General features: G+C 42.8%; 1 protein-coding gene across 1 annotated transcript in view; it reads left to right on the forward strand.

Moving 5' to 3' along the window:
- Nucleotides 1–12,356: 12,356 nt before the first annotated feature.
- LOC308676022 (nuclear factor of activated T-cells, cytoplasmic 4-like) overlaps nucleotides 12,357–17,711 on the forward strand; it is a gene marked incomplete at both ends in the record, with an annotated part of 38,759 nt that continues 33,404 nt past the window's right edge. The window contains one exon of the mRNA XM_081341725.1: nucleotides 12,357–12,453. Coding sequence (XP_081197851.1) covers nucleotides 12,357–12,453 — 97 coding nt within the window. The remainder of the gene's footprint in view (nucleotides 12,454–17,711) is intronic.

The raw sequence follows: 17,711 nt of genomic DNA on the forward strand, positions 1-17,711 counted from the left end.
AGGTCTCAGGTCCTCAGGATGTTTCTTTCGTTCCCTTTTTTCCCCCCCTCTTCTCTCTCTTTTTCCAGCGTCCGGATAGAAAGGCTGGGCTTTGCGTAGCCAACAGAGCACCATTCCCACGTGCACGGAAGGGAAGTAGCGCAGTCTCGGGGAAACCCCGCCGTTTGTCGAAGGGAGGGGGAAGGGGAGAGTCAAGGAAATCCTCTTCTAGCAGCCACGTGAAAGGGGCAAGGCAAACGGATGGATGTCTCAGGGGTTGCCACAAAGAAGAAGGAGCCAAGCTATTCTCCAAAGCACCTGGAGAGTTAGAACAATTAATCAGTAGAACAACTTGTCCGCAGAAGTTGTGAATGCTCCAACACTGGAGGTTTTTAAGAGATTGGACAATCATTTGTCTGAAATGGTATAGTGTTTCCTAGGGGGGTTGGACTAGTCTAGAAGATCTCCAAGGTAGTGTAGTCTAGTCTAGTCTAGTCCAGTCAAGTCCATAGAGTCCATGGAGGATGGAAGCCCATGTACAGCAACAGCGAATCTATAGAAAATCTTGATAGATGTCATGCAAGGTGCAAATCTTATTCAGTTTTTCAGCACTGGTGGGTGGCATGGGGGTGGGGGAGAGATCCTACTCAACACAAAAATTTGCAGGTTTCAATGCCACCCCCCAGTGCTGGAAAACTGAACAGGATTCACACCTTGGTCCATTTTCATGAACCAACAGGTTAAGTGAATCATTTCAGTGGGTAAGTTACTGTTAGGGGGTGAAGGTTCGTTCTCCGAGCTTGTGGGTTTGTTTCTGAACGTTTCGTTACCAGGCTAGGTAACATCTTCAGCGGAGTTTAGTGTTCTTCTATTTATAAGGGTGGGTATGTCAAGTGAGGGTCTTGTGATAGGTCAGGTATGAGTCATCTGTGAGAAGCTTGTGATGGGTCTTGTGAATGGGAGGTTGCATCAGGTCAGGGACATTGGGAGGTGAACTGGTAGCGGGGAGGGTTGCTAAGTAACAGGGTTGTTAAGTGAATCTGGATTCCCCATTGACTTTGCTTATCAGAAGTTCACAAAAGGTGATCGCTTGACCCCAGGAGACTGAAACCGTCATAAATGTCAGCCAGTTGCCAAATTTTGATCACGTGTCCATGGAGATGCTGCAACAAAGGTAAAGGTGAAAAATAATCATAAGTTTTTCCAGTGCCTTTTTAACTTTGAACCATCATTAAACAAACTGTTCTAAGTAAAGGACTACCTGTATATAATTTTTTTTAAATTCTTTATGCCTTACAACATTGACTACATATTTCCATCATACATATACCCTTAGGCCCAGTATTCTTCAAATCTTCGTAAATGGCTTAGATGAAGGAATAAAAGGAGAACTCATCAAATGTGCAGATGACACTAAGCTGTCAGAAATAGCCAACACCCCAGAAGACAAGCTCAGGATTCAAAAAGATCTTGACAAGACTTGAACAATGGGCCCTACCAAACAACATGAAATTTAATGTGGAGAAAAACAAGGTTTTACTGTTAGGCAGGAAAAACCAAAGCTATGGGTACAGAGTGGGTGAAACCTGGCTCAAAAACAGTAACTGTGAGAGGGACCTTGGCATTCTAGTGGAGAATCACTTAAACATGAGCCAGCAGTGTGCGGCAGCAGCCAAAAAAGTTAAAACAATCCTTGATAGTATTAACCAATCCATAGAATCTAAATCACGTGAAGTAGTAGTACTGCTTTATAAAGCCTTAGTAAGATTATACCTGGAATACTGTATCCAGTTTTGGTCACCACATTACAAGAGATGTTGAAACTTTGGGAAAAGTGCAAAGAAGAGCAACTAAGATGATTACAGGTCTGGAGACAAAAACATATGAAGAATGGTTACAGGATTTGGGTATGGCCAGTCTAGAGAAAAGAAGGACTAGGGGTGACATGATAGCAGTATTCCAGTATCTGAGGGGCTGCCAGAAAGAAGGGGGGGGGTCAACTTATTTTCCGAAGCATCAGAAGGCAAGATAAGAAAAAAATGGAAGGAAACTAATCAAGGAGAGAAGCAACTTAGAACTAAGGAGAAACATTCCGACAGAATAATCAACCAATGGGACACCTTGCCTTCAGAAGTTGTGGGTGCTTAATCACTGAAGGCTTTCAAGAAGAGACTGGACAACCACTTGCCAGAAATGCTGCTTGAGCAGGGGATTGGATTAGATCAGGCATCTCAAACTGCTAGCCCATGGGCTGGATGCGCCATGCTGAAACCGCACCTACCCCATTGCCGGCAATGGGGAAAAAGTCACAATACATCGCGCGGCATCACATGATGTCGTGAGTTTGACATGCCTGGATTAGCTGACCTACAAAATCCTTTCCAACTCTGTTATTATTCTACTGGAAACAACTGCTGCTAATTTGAAAACTATGTAGGAATGTGGAATGCGGGGAAATGCATGGTCCATTCACAAAGAAAGACAGACCTATCATTAACTATGGGTAAGAATGCCACAAGAATGCAATCAATTTCTGAAGTTGCCTGTTGGATGTGGGACCCAAGAAAGCTAATGTGTAGTAAAATGTTGGTGATGCAATGCAAACAAATTGATAAATGTAGTCCACATTTCCTTTTCTATCATCTTAAATTGAGGATTTCCCTCCCCTGGGAGATAAAAATAGGGAATTAGAGGTCCAGAAGCCTTTCAAGGCTACAGACCATTCCTAGATTCAAAATGAACATATGTGGGGACACAGTTTAGCTTCTAAGGTGGAAGGTTTCAAAGCTCCTTCTCCAGAAACCTGTTGGGTGTCCCCATCTTAATGCCACCATTTGCCATGGTGTATCTGCTTAGGAGTTATTTAATTTAATTAATTTAATAATTTAATTTAATAATTTAATTTGTATACCGCCCTTCTCCCGAAGGACTCAGGGCGGTGAACAGGGCAATACATAATAAAAAACAGAATACAAAAATTAAAAAGCAATTAAACCATTATGCCCATAATAATTAATACATATTAAAATTAAAACTATTTATAAAAATGCCACCAGTTGTCTTCAAGAAGATGTATCTCACCTAACTTCTTCCCCAGAATTTAACATGGGAGAGAGGTCAGCCTCCCCCAACCTGTGCTGTCTTACTAGCTTTTAACAAAGTTACAGGTGAAATAATTTTTATACTGTATTATAAACCTCCTCTCTGCAGGACAGAGACATGTGATTAGAGCAATATTTTTCAAATTTGGGCACTTGAAGATGGATTCAACTCTCAGAATTCCATAGACATCTTAGTTTAATCAGCTTAGCTGTTTGGGGGATTCTGGGAGTTGAAATTCACCTATTTCCAATGGCCAAGTTTGAGAAATGTTGTACTAGGTTGCAGCCTTTCCACTCATCTCTAGGACAACACTTAACTAAGAACAGTTAAAGGTGCCCATTCTCAGAATGATTAGCAAAATCAAGCTTTATTAAGAAGGAAGGGAAGATAAAGTGTGAAGCTCTTATCCTAACCTGAAATATTCTCCTTTATCAAAGTAGATAAAGACAGATGATAGAGACCTACCAACTAGAGACAATTTAAGAAAAGATACAAAAGCCAAAAAACGTTGCAACTGATGAACCACAAGATGGCACTCGTCTGTTATAATTAGCAAGCAATCTTTCAGAAAACAAACTTTTTTATTATTTTTTTATTTTAATTCCATTTATATCCCGCCCTTCTCCGAAGACTCAGGGCGGCTTACAAGCTTAGCAGTAGCCTTCATTCTATGTATATGCCTGCTTATTAGGGCTTTCACACACACACCCCCAAGCGGCATTATTACAAAGTCAGCTTAATGGTAGCTTAATGGAAGCTTAAAACTGCTTCCAAATTACATTCAGCTCAGAATATAAGACTTAGTTTTATGGAACTTTGCTTTTATGTATCGTAACAGTGGCGAGTCTTTTATATGGACAAAGATGGAAGGACTCGCCAATACCTACAATGGGAGAATGGATGATGAAGCTGATGGAATCGGAGGAGAGGGAGAAATTGACAGCTTTGATTAAAGAAAAGACTTTGACTAATTTTATTTCTACCTGGAAATCAGCTTTGGATTTTTTTGTGAAAGACTGGAAGAAATGAAATGTTGGTTTTGGAATCTGATGATCAGAATGATAAAGGATTATAACCCTAGAGTAAGAATTTGATGTATCCTTTTCGTAAATATCTGTACCAAAGAAAATTGGAAGTCATTCTTTTTCTATTTTTCTCACTTTTTCTTTTCTTTTTTTCTTTTTGCACCTCTATCTGCTCTTTTTCTTGATACTATTTTTAAAATTATTTTGTTCTTATTTGCTTATCTTTTAATCTGATGTTTTTGAAAATCAATAAAGTTATATATAAAAAAGACCCGGTCTAAGATGAGAGTTCAAAAAAAAAAAAAGAAACAGTTGAAATTGCAACAATAGATTGTCATATACCCTTTATATATATATAAAAGAAATTTAGCACAGTTCTTATCCAAATGTTTTCCCATTCCTATAGGGCAGGGATCTTCAAACTTGGCCCTTTTATGACTTGTGGACTTCAACTCCCAGAATGCCTCAACCAGCATGCTGGCTGAGGAATTCTGGGAGTTGAAGTCCACAAGTCATAAAAGGGCCAAGTTTGAAGACCCCTGCTATAGGGGATGTATGACCCCTTGAAACAAATGCTGCCTCTGTTCTAGTTGTTAGCTGGGAATTTTTTCTTCCTAGAAATTTCTATTTATTGGATTGATTTATTTCTACTTATTGGATTTTGCTCTTCTTTGGTTCCACTAGGCTAGGGGTTTGCCATTATTTTTAAAAGCTTTCCAAATCTCTTAAATCCAGCAAAAGGGATAATGTTGTGGTAGCTCTCACTGCTGCTTTGTGAAAGGGTGTGCCTTTCCTCCTTGTATCCTGAAACTTGATGGATGGATGGACAGATGGAAGGGGAGAGAGAGGGAGAGAGATGCAGTGAGTAAGGAATGGAGTGTGCAGCCTGTTTTCACAAGTTGCAATAGGTGTCCAACTGTAAAGGAGTAGTGCACAAGAAACTACGGTACTAAGCTGGACAAACTGCCTTATGATAAGTGTCTGTATGTAAGGTACACCAGCCCAAATCCAGGTCTGTGAATCCCAAATAAAAGGTAAAGTTCCCCCGCACATGCGTGCTAGTTGTTTCCAACTCTAGGGCCCGGTGCTCATCTCTGTTTCAAAGCCGAAGAGCCAGTGCTTGTCCGAGGACGTCTCCGTGGTCATGAGGCCGGCATGACTAGACGCCAAAGGCACACGGAACGCTGTTACCTTCCCACCGTAGCGGTCCCTATTTTTCTACTTGCATTTTTACGTGCTTTCGAACTGCTAGGTTGGCAGAAGCTGGGACGAGTAACAGGCACTGTTACAAGGCACTCGGGATTCGACCCGCCAAACTGCCGACCTTCTGATCGACAGGCTCAGCATCCTAACCCACTGAGCCACCGCGTCCCTTATAGAATCCCAAATAGGATTCACTTATTTGTCACTTAGGATGTTGTACGAACTCAGCCAGTGTGGCTAAAAACCAGGCTTTGCGGTCTCCAGTGTGGTTTAAAGCCTGATCAATTGTCGCTTGTTCAGATGAATTAAGGGAAATAAAATAACCTCCGATGATACCAAATGGATGTCAGAATGATATTTAGTTGCATCCTGAATGTATGATAAGGCTCTGCAGGTATCTCTAAATTAATAGAATTCTAACAATATGATGTTGGTTTGTATGATAGTCTTGATTTTAGAAGTCGAAGGGAGGGAGGGAGAGGGGAAGGGAATGGAAGGAAAGAGAGGAGAGGAGAGGAGAGGAAAGGGAGGTATAACAATGGGTAGGAAATTTCAGCAAAAAGCACTGTCCATGTCTGTTATTTAATAAAGCCAGACATATATTGGACATGAAAGGAGACATTTGAAACCAAGCTGAAGGGTAATCCTTCCCAGAGTTTTCCTAACAAGTCCCTAAATTGCTTTGGAAAGAGGCATGAAAACCTCCTCAAGGACAGCAACTGACCTTATTAAGAGGTCCTCCCACCCTTCCAGTGTAGAGAGGTGGTTAAAAGTTTTCAAACCAAGCTCGCTCTCTGCAACTGAGTTTCTGCCTCCCTCATCTCAGCTTGCTGAAAAAAGGGATGGTTCTGATTAAGGTAATGAAAAAGGAAAACAGAAAAGAAGAAAAGAAAGAAAGAGCGGGAAGGAAGGAGTGTGTGTGCGTGCGTGCATGCTTTGGGCTATGATGTCTCTATTTCTGCAGAGGCCATGCGTCACTCTTTCCTCCCGTGGGCCAAGGAAACGGGAAATGGAGGCCTGTTAATCTCTGGGGAACATCCAATGCCATACAGTTAAGAATGATGGGATGTGGGCTTTTCAGGTGGTGGGTCTGAAGCCCTTGGAAATCTCATTTGTTAAAACTGGCAGATTTAGGACAGTCTCAGAATTCCCAGACCACGTTAAACTATTATGCTTTTTTTCTGGCTCACTCTTAAGGTCTTCTGCAACCCCTGCCATCAGGATTTGCATAAGGGAATAGCATAATATGTGAATTTATACTCAAGGCAGTGTTGAGTCAGGATATATTGGGGAACCCCCCCCCCCACTGCAAAAAAAAAGTCAACTCGATGCCTCTTTGCAGGCCAGGGCAAATCACATTTAACCGAATGGCTAAACTTGCCCCTAATTTCATTTTTCTGATTTTGAATGACGCAGTGAATCACAAATGAAGCCACAGCTGGATTTGTATAACAATGTAATTGGCTCGTTTGTGGTTCATATTTCCTTGAGCCAGCCAATCACCAGCTTGTCCTAACCCACCTTCTGGCTCAGATGTCTCATTCCAAGGTGGAGGGACAATTTCTAGGTTTTTAGAACAGAATAGAGTAACATAGTTGGAAGGGACCTTGGAGGTCTTCTACTCCAACCCCATGTTCCAGCAGGAAACCCTAGACCATTTCAGAAAAAATGGTTGTCCAATCTCTTCTTAAAAACTTCCAATATTTGAGCACCTACAACTTCTGGAGGCAAGTTATGCCACTGATTAATTGTTCTAACTGTCAGGAAATTTCTTCTTAATTCTAGGTTGCTTTTCTTTTTGATTAGTTTCCATCCATTGTTTCTTGTCCTGCCTTCAGGTGCTTTGGAGAATAGCTTGACTCCCTCTTCTTTGTGGCAAAGACTGGAAGACTGCTATCATGTCACCCCTAGTCCTTCTCTTCATTAAACTAAGACATAGCCAATTCCAGCAACCATTCTTTATATGTTTTAGCCTCCAGTCCCCTGATCATCTTTGTTGCTCTTCTCTTCACTTTTAAGGAAAGCAAACTGAGTGAAATTAGTTATCCCAAAAAACTGGTGGAAGAATTTCTAGGTGGTTAATCAAAACCGCCTTTAGCAATGTTGTTGGTGTTGCTGGTGGAGGTGCTTCTCTGCCAAGCAATTCTTCTCTACCAGCTTCATTTGCACAAATGGGAGGGTCCTCCATATGAAAATACCATCACAACTTAATCACATCAAGGACAAAACCTAGTACTATGTCACAATATCTGCCATAAGCGCATAAGATACATTTTTTGAACTCTGATCATATGTCACTGTTGCCTCTCTGTGTCCTGGAGGATGATCTTAATCTAGCAGGACCAAGGGTTAGTCCTCAGGACCAAAAGCTTAATCTTTGTTCAGAGAAGAGCAACTAAAGCAGGGGTGTCAAACTCAATTTCATTGAGGGCCACATCAGCATTGTGGTTCCCCTCAGGGGGCCGGGGGTGTGTGGCCAGGGTTGGCGTGGCCTACTGGGTGGGCGCAGCTGGAGTATGTATGGCCTACTGGGTGGGCATGGCCAGCTCTACATCTTTGTCATCAAGGGTGCCTATGGGGGCCTGGGCAGGAGTGGGACAGATCTGGGGGTCTCTGGCAGAAGGAGGGTCTCTGGGCGAGGGCCAAGGCAGTGGGGACCATTCCCTCACTGTTTCCAGGATGGCTTCGAGGGCCACATGAAACCACTTCGCGGGCCGGATCTGGCCCCCGGGCCTTGTGTTTGACATGTCTGAACTAAAGTGATCAAAGGCCTGGAGACTAAAACATATGAAGAATGGCTGCAGGACTTGGGTTTGGCTAGTCTGAAGAAAAGAAGAAATGGGTGACATGATATCTGAGGGACTGCCACAAAGGGACTGCCACAAAGAAGAGGGCGTCAAACTATTCTCTGAAGCATCAGAGGGCAAGACAAGAAACAATGGTTGGAAACTGACCAAAGAGAGAAGCAACCTGGATTCAAGGAGAAACTTCCTAACAGTGAGGACAATTAACCAGTGGGACAGCTTGCCTTCAGAAATCGTGGGTGATCCATCACTGGAGGTTTTCAAGAAGAGACTAGACAGTCACTTGTCTGAAATATTAGAGGTTCTCCTGCTCGAGCAGGGGGCTAGACTAGAAGACCTCCCAGGTCCCTTCCAGCTCTATTCTATTCTTCCAAGCTTCCAACTCATTCTGGAGCCCATCCCCAGGGAATTTCTCTCTCACTAGAATATATGCTAATCTGTGTGTAGTATTTTGCATAATGTATAAAAGAGCCCAAAGCATACATTCTGGTGAGAGAGAAATTCCCTGAGGACGGGCTCCAGCACAAGTCTGAAAGCTCAGAAAACTAATCCTCTGATCCCAATGACCAACCCAGATAGGATCCTGCAACATTACCCTGGGGCAGGGGTGGGGAACCTTGGCTCTTTTATGACTTGTTGCCTTCAACCCCCAGAATTCCTGAGCCAGCCATGCTGGGGCATGCTGGGGCATATATATTTGCCCTCATTGCCTTCACTCAATCTTAATCTAGTTTCTTAATCTAGCAGTCACATAGTAGATGGGACCATATACCATATGGTAACAAAATGGCTTAGGTTTGCACCAAAAGCTGGCATGTTCAATCAGCTTAATTTTGTATGTTATAGAGATACGGTCACGAATCTTTAACTGGCCTTAGTTTAGTGTTGTCTGTTGTGTAAAGATTGCCCCAACAGAGTTTCCATGATGAAGAACACAATCTCAGTACAAAGTATACATTTCTAACCCACATAAGGAAATGTAATTGTCAGAGCTGTTCGCAAAATTTATTATATCCCTCCCCTCAGGTAGTTCATTGGGGAATTTTTGTTCTCCTGGGCTGAATTTGCAGAATTAAAGCCCATTCTAACTTGCCTACTTTTGAAAATAGCAAATATTGTAGGACTTAAAACCTGGCTGTAATCAAAGACATTACTACTCCTTTAAGCCAAGTTCAACTCATGGTGCCTTCATGAACACATCTATGGAATTTTCTTGGAATAGTACAAAGATAGAATCTCCTTGCCACTTTCTGAAATAGATATCTGACTTCCCAGGCTAGCCAATAATGTGGGATTTCCTGTGGTCTCTAACCCCAGTGTTTCTCGACCTTGGCATCTTTAAGATATGTGGACTTCAACTCCCAGAATTCCCTAGCCAGTGACTTATAGCAATAGCAATAGTACTTGGGCTTATATACCACTACATAGTGCTTTACAGTCCTCTCTAAGCAGTTAACAGAGTCAGCATATTGTTCCCAACAATCTAGATCCTCATTTTACTGAGCTCGGAAGGATGGAAGGCTGAGTCAACCTTGAGCCGGTCAGGATCAAACTGCCGGCAGTGGGCACAATCAGCCTGCAATACTGCATTCTAACCACTGTGCCACCATGGCTCTTATCTTCCATGGCTCTTGTCTTCCACTCATCTGACCATTGCAGCATCCCTTTGGCTGTGTGATCAAAATTCTGGCACACGGCAACTGACATGTTTTTATGATGGTTGCAGTGTCCCGGGGTCAACTTTTGAGATCTTCTGACAAGCAAAGTCAATAGGAAAGCCACATTCACCTAACAATTGTGTTACTAACTTAACAGCTGTAGTGATTCACTTAGCAATTGTGGCAAGAAAGGTTGTAAAAGGGGGGCAAAACTCACTTAACTGTCTTGCTAAGCAATGGCAATTTGGGGCTCAATCGTGGTCGTAAATTGAGGACTACCTGTATTAACTAGATCCAATCTGGGATGTCATGGTGCTTGAGCCTCAAATTAGCACATGTTCCCATCAAGAGCCTTGGTGGAGCAGTGGGCTAATGCCTCCCTAAGTAACACCAGCTGCCTGCAATTAGTGCAGGTTCGAGTCCCACCAGGCTCAAGGTTGACTCAGCCTTCCATCCTTCCGAGGTAGGTAAAATGAGGACCCAGATTGTTGGGGGCAATTAGGCTGACTTTGTAATAATGCCGCTTGGGGTGTGTGTGAAAGCCCTAATAAGCAGGCATATACATAGAATGAAGGCTACTGCTAGGCTTGTAAGCCGCCCTGAGTCTTCGGAGAAGGGCGGGATATAAATGGAATTAAAATAAATAAATAAATAAAAATAGTTTGTTGTCTGTGCACCAGTGGGGATACTTTCAGTGTGAAACATGAACCAAGAAGACTGGGCTAGTTAGTAAACTTTGTTCTAGCTATCCATGCATCAACTGCCATGTAAACACTGCTTTTCTAAGCCTAAACTACTTAATTGGGTTATTAGGAAGATAAAGGGAAGGAAAGGGAAAAATAAATGTTTACCCTGAGCTCTGGATAAAGAAGAAAAAAAAAAGAACAAATAGGATGTTTCTCGATCTCCCTCATCCTTTTATCCTTTCTGCAAGCTTACACATCATTCAGTATCTTCTAAACTAGGAGCTCTCCATCTCAAATCTGTCATTGTTTCAGATGTTGCTGCTCGACAGTTCCCATAATTCTAGTCAGCTAAGGCTGGAGAAGTTGGCTTGCATTGTCTCTGACTGATGTTATACACTGCCCAAGCAACTGAGTGCAGAGACTTTTATAGCCCAGAGTCTAGAAGTGAACAGAACACTCATAGTTTGAGCTCAGCCTCAGCCATGAAAACTCACTAGATGACTTTGGGCTGGTTGAGCTGTCTTTCAATTCCACCTACCTTACAGAGTGGTTGAGGCTGGTAGAATATGAGAACCCTTTTGAGCCTTCTGAAGAAAAAAACAACATGGAATATAAATCCTTCTCCTCACAAAAGGAGCCTTGGTGGAGCAGTGGGCTAATGCCTCCTTAAGTAACACCAGCTGCCTGCAATTAGTGCAGGTTCACATCCCACCAGGCTCAAGGTTGACTCAGCCTTCCATCCTTCCGAGGTAGGTAAAATGAGGACCCAGATTGTTGGGGGCAATAAGCTGACTTTGTAATAATGCCGCTTGGGGTGTGTGTGTGAAAGCCCTAATAAGCAGGCATATACATAGAATGAAGGCTACTGCTAAGCTTGTAAGCCGCCCTGAGTCTTCGGAGAAGGGCGGGATATAAATGGAATTTAAAGAAGAATCTAGATATCATCTGGTTTGATACCTTCATATCTTCATCAGTTATGTTAAAGTATCAAATATCTTTTTTTTTGGGGGGGGGGGAAGTCCTTTCCTGCTCCCACTCCTTCCTTCCTTCCTTCCTTCCTTCCTTCCTTCCTTCCTTCCTTCCTTCCTTCCTTCCTTCCTTCCTTCCTTCCTTCCTTCCTTCCTCCCTCCCTCCCTCCCTCCCTCCCTCCCTTCTCTGGAGCAGCAGCTCCATCATATTTCCCAGTCTTCTGCAGAAACTTGCAATTTATATGGCTAGGAGTTTCTTAAGCGTCATGCTTGCTTTCATCACAGTATTCGTGAGGCTTGCAAAACTCAAAAATTCATTCTGCTGCTTCGGAGCCCTGCATCCACCTCGCCCTCATGAAGCAAGCCTCAAAACCAAGGACTGTTAGAAGTTTTCTCCTTGCTCAGCCTTTTCCTAGAGCTCCAGGTAGGCTCATCCATCTTGGAGAAGAAGACAGGGGAGGATGGGGGGCAAAGATTTCTTTCCCTTTGGAGTGGGCATTAAAGGATAGCCCACTGCACATTCTTACCCCTCCTTTCCCAAGCCTCTGGGTGGGTGGGGCTTAATCTGACATCTGGGGGCCTGGTTTGAGGTCTTTAAAGAACCAATCAAGAGAGAGCAAGGGAGTGAGAAGCAGGCAACTAGAGCAGAGAGAAAACTTGGGGGAACTTTTCTTTTTAATAATGATTATTGCTTCAATATTGAGGGTGGGAAACAACAAAAGAAAAGTTCTGAGTTAGAAAAAGGAACACTTTCCACTTTCTCTTCTCCATCCCCAGAGGTCTCCATCCTTTTTTTTCTTTTAAATGTTTTAAAAGTGTTTTTTTTTCTCTCTTCCCTTAACCATATTAGGCACCGTCTATCCATTTACTCCACTATTTTCCTCTCTGTGTTTCTCTTACGGTCTGTCTGTCTGTTTCTCTTGTCTTAAAAATGGGTGCTGCAAACTGCGAAAATGAAGATTTAGAATTCAAGCTGATTTTTGGAGAGGAGGAAAAAGACCCTCCAACAATGGGGGTCCCCTTGGAAGGTGAGGTGGGCGATCACTATTTGGGCAATGCCTTACTTGCACGGGGAGGGAGGGATGCTGAAGTTCAGGGAGGGAAGAATGGCAGGGAAAAAGTAGTGAAAAGGTGCGTTTCTGGCGTGTTTGATTCAACTGAGGAACTGCATCCCCCTAATTTTTTTTTTAAGGAGAAAGTACATGTATATGCCCATCTATTTACAGACTTATCGTGCGTGCACATCTGTGAATGTGCAGAATTAAAATCTTAAATTTTCCATTTGCTCTTTGTCTTTCAAACCAGATGTTGCGTTGCCGCTTCAGAAAGTTTACGTTTGTGTGTCAAAGAGGCAAATGAAGGGATTCTGGTTATTAGAAGAGAGAGGGAGAGAGAAAGTGAATGAGGGAGGGGGAAAAAGTGTGTCAGTTTTTACAAATGACATAAAATTCCTGGCATTTTTCTAGGAATAAGTGGCCTTGGACCAATAATTAACCTTGTTTTGTTTTTAAGTAAAAGTTGTGTTTCAAGGTGATTACAAGCTATTTGAGCAGGAAAGGTGTGTTTTATGAAATTATAGTGTTGATATGAACACCCTGCTGTTTTAAGCAAACTGGTTTATTGATTCCTAGCCTTGGCTGTAATATATTTAATGATTGCCTATCCTGTACGGTTATTGTGCTCTTTATCTATTGAGGGAAGAAAAGACATTATAGAACACATGTATAATAAGATTAAAGGGATAATAAAATTAAAAAGACACAGAAAAAAATTGTACCTGGATCTTGTCATCATCATCATCATCATCATCGTTGTTTTTGTTGTTGTTGTTATTATTATTATTATTATTATTATTATTATTATTATTATTATTATCATCATCATCATCATCATCATCATCATCATCATCATCATCATCATCAAAATGGTGGGTCTGCACCAGCAAAGTAATTAATTTAACTTTGCAACAATTGAGCCAAGGAACCAAAACTTAGAATTAATTTGTATTCCTTGCTGATGTAGATTAATTGACCTCCCATTATCTGCACACGATGTATGACTTTAGCCAGACTCTTAGGGACCATCACCAAAGTTGAAAATGTTCCTGGTCCTTCTGAGGAATTGTATCTTATGGATATTTTTCTCAAGGTATTTTTTCTTTCTTTCTTTTTCTCTTCCAATGCCAGATTTTCCTACACCCTAAAATGCAAAATCTAGAAAGAAGAATTAGTGGGGTGGGGTTATTGTGTAAGATATACGGGGCACAAAATAGACCAAGCTTGCAATGCATTTATTGGGGGGGGGGCTGCAAGCCATTGTCATCTGATACTCTCTGTTCTACATCTGCTTGAAGTGGTTTCCTTAGAACATGACCTTTTCAACGTTAAATACCACATTGGGAAGGGCCAGCTTGGAAGCCGAAACTGGGGGGGGGGGGAAGGAATGTGGCTTGCCTGACATGCATTTCCACTAGCCTGATTGCCAGAAAGGAGAAGGAGAGGCAAAAGTGCCTCCTGGATGGGGAGGTCGTGTTGCAAAAGGCGTATTCTTGATTTCAGGATCCCCTGGCAGCCTTGCAGGTGGGGAGGGGGGTTTGTGTAGAAGTGGATCGGGGTGGGGTGGGGGTGCTTGAGCCCCTCTGCTTTCTGGCTTGGGGCATTGCTGTGAGGAAGTTGGCAGCCCTGCCGAGAAGCCTCTCCGAAGGCAAGAGGTAGGAAACTGGGTTTTTTGCCAAAAAGAAAGGTCAACCCGTCGCTGGGCAGGCTTGCGTCTGGTTCAAATGAAATCCAGATGAGGGCTGTGATGGTCTTGGGATCCCACAGAATTAAGTTCCTCCAGACTGGCCAGGATCCAAAGCTTGATGCAGGGGAAGAACTGGGGTGGGAGAGACAGAGCCGTGGGTAGGGAAGAGGGAAGCCTCTCTTCTGCATCTTGACGCGCGCTTTCTGCAACAGTGCAAAGCTCTTTCTTTCTCTCTCCCCCCCCCCAGTTTTAGTCTTTTGAGTCTGCGCCCCATTTCCTAGGCAACGGGGGTCCCTGCCAGCCCAGCCCAGCCCGGGGCTCGGGGAAATGGCCCTTTAATTGGATTCAGACACTGTTGGTTTCTCCTTTCCCTGCATCGAGTCTCGGGTTTGTCTCTGGCCCACCAAACAGGGTGGAGGCCCAGCTGAGGATTGGATTTAGTTCAAGGAGGAGTTTGGAACAAACTTTTCCGAAGTATTTGTTTCTAAGGTAAAGAGAGGGAGGGCTGAGCCCACCCCTCCTGATGCAAGGAAGATGCCAGCTGGAAACTCGACCCTGATTTGAAAGGTGGTTCAAGGTGCTGAGTGTTAGGGCGTAAGCAGATGACCCCGGGCTCTCCAGATGTTTCAAGGACCAAACTCCAGCCTCCTTTTGCTAAGAGTGGACATGCTAGTTCTTTTGGAAAGTATGCAATGGGGATTCTTATTTCTTTTTTGTCCTAAGTATCTGGAAATTCAAGGTATACTGCCTTCGATCTGGAGGTTCTATCAGGTTGGTGATAAAAACAGTGTCAATTCCCCCCCCCCTTTATGATTTGTCAAAGGCATTCTATCTGTTTGGGTTGTCCCTCCTTCTAATGAGGGAAGGAAATGTCAGGATCTTCCTAGCACTTGTTATTTAAGCCCTTTTACTAGAGATGCTGACTGTTAACTTTGTGGTGTGCATATGTCTATTTGTGTGTGTGTGTGAGAGAGCATGTAGTTTGCATTCATGGCATGTGGCATACCACCAGCCACTTGCCTGTCTCAACTCTTCTTTCTGTGAGATAATAAGGTAAAGGTAAAGGTTCCCCCGCACATGCGTGCTAGTCGTTTCCGACTCTAGGGGTTTCATAGCCGAAGAGCCAGCGTTTCATAGCCGAAGAGCCAGCGTTTGTCCGAGGACGTCTCCGTGGTCATGTGGCTGGCATGACTAGACGCCAAAGGCGCACGGAACGCTGTTACCTTCCCACCATAGTGGTCCCTATTTTTCTACTTGCATTTTTACGTGCTTTCGAACTGCTAGGTGGGCAGAAGCTGGGACGAGTAACAGGCGCTCACTCTGTTACGCGGCACTCGGGATTCGACCCGCCAAACTGCCGACCTTCTGATCGACAAGCTCAGCGTCCTAACCCACTGAGCCACCGCGTCCCTTTTTTGTGAGATAATATTAGACTATAAAATCAGAATTTCCTCAAAAGAGTGTTCTAAATCTGCAGGATTGAGTTTAAGTGCAGAAATTTTCCTATTGCATGTTTCTGCCCTTGCTGCAAGATAGAAAATTGCCTTTCTAGGGAAATGTAAAGTGGATGAGATAGCAATTAAATCCAAAGCTTTATAAGATGATGGGAAAGTGTCAATAGTGTCATCCTGAATTACTCCAAACTTAAGTGGCCAAATTTCAGCGTTGCCAATTTTTCAGCAAATGGGACATCTATAAATACAAAATGTGACTTGATTTAAGATGATGATATTAGGTTTTCTTTATCTGCTTTCTCCTATTTACCTACGGATGTATGGGGTTCTTCTGAAGAGAAGAACATAGCATTTGACTTGTGGTTAAACATTCACCCTCTTCCACCATCTCCTGGTCCTAAAGAAGAAGAAGCGACAAATTGTCCATCATGACGCACATTTTATGTCCTTATTCCATCCTCTATTAGACACTATAGATCTATTTTCTTTCTTCATTTAATCTTTCTGTAGACACCTTCTGTTTGTTTCAGCTTTTAAAGCCACCCATCATTTCTTTTGGTAAAAATTGTCCTAAGATTAGAAGATCTTTTCTCAGGGAGATTCTTGCAGGTTTTAACCACCTTGGGCCCCAAACCTATCTCCCTGGACACTTGAACCTAATTTCTCCCAAATGTCCCATACCCATGTATAGAAATTTATGAAATGGTATGGTATGTATGATGTATGATAGTCTCAGGTCCTGTGTGTGAACAATCACACAACCTGGTTGATAGTTACAAGTGCCGAAGGTTTGAAGAGGGGAGCTAAAGCTAGTTAAGACATTGGCCATTCTCTGCATTGATGCTTATTGCAAAAGGATCTTTTCTCCTGATCAATTTGGTGTGATTTAACATAACTTTTGGGGTTGAGGAAGGCTTACTTCTCAAAGGGCTGCAGAGATCCATTTGCTTCACCTTATTTTTCAGATTTATCACAGATTTAAGCAACTTTAATATTGCATTGTTCCAGCCAAATCTAAGATGGAACCAGAAACTATTTTGCTATTTGCAGTATTATGGATATTTTTAGAAAATATGGGATGAAGAATAGGATATACCTAAACTGTTTCAAAGATGAAACCTATAGTCACTCTACTTTGGTGCCATAAACACCTAACTGTGGAATATTAATCAGAACTGTGTATTTACCCTGAAAGGGATAAGTGCCTCTTAATAGGTGATCCTGCCTAACTTGTCAGACAGTGTTGACAAACTGTCTATTAGATGGCCTTGAAACAATTGCCACCTAGTTGGACTTTTGCCATTATTGGACAACGCGATGGAACATGTCCGACTCCTCAATTTAAGCTTGGAAGCTGCTGGTTATTTGATTTATTCCTGTCCTCTCCAGAATGTATCCTAATAATCTTGGTCTTTTTGTAGTTGACTTATTCCAGCTATTAACTGGGGAGTGTAACTGTGTTGGATGTTCTGCTCTGCTCTCTAAGGTATTTGACATGATGACCAGTGCAGTCTTTCTGGATTGTTCATCTAGATGGGACCTGGGGTCACCATGTTCATCACTGGTATTCCTGTAGGAGCAGGCCCAGAAAGTGGACTTCACCTGTGAAGTTCTGCCACATTCTGTGTTGACCTTGTGCACCTTGGAATTTAAAGTTTTAAAACAGAGGACATTCAAAACAGTTGATCCTTAAATCAGCTGAGATGGAGATCCTACTGACCAGTGTTTCTCAACCTTGGCAACTGTAAAATATGTGGATTTCAACTCCCAGAATATGCCTGGGGAATTCTAGAAATTGAAGTCCACGCATCATAAAGTTTCTAAGGTGGAGAAACACTGCTATAGATGAAAAAAATCTGGATAAATAAATATATCTTATTAAAGGTAGAGATAAATTCCCTCCTATACAGTGAGTTAGGACGCTGAGCTTGTCGATCAGAAGGTCGGCAGTTTGGCGGGTCGAATCCCGAGTGCCGTGTAACAGAGTGAGCGCCTGTTACTCGTCCCAGCTTCTGCCAACCTAGCAGTTCGAAAGCACGTAAAAATGCAAGTAGAAAAATAGGGACCACTATGGTGGGAAGGTAACAGCG

The sequence above is a fragment of the Vipera berus genome (genome assembly GCF_964194415.1).
Source record: "Vipera berus genome assembly, chromosome: W".
NCBI lineage: Eukaryota > Metazoa > Chordata > Lepidosauria > Squamata > Viperidae > Vipera > Vipera berus.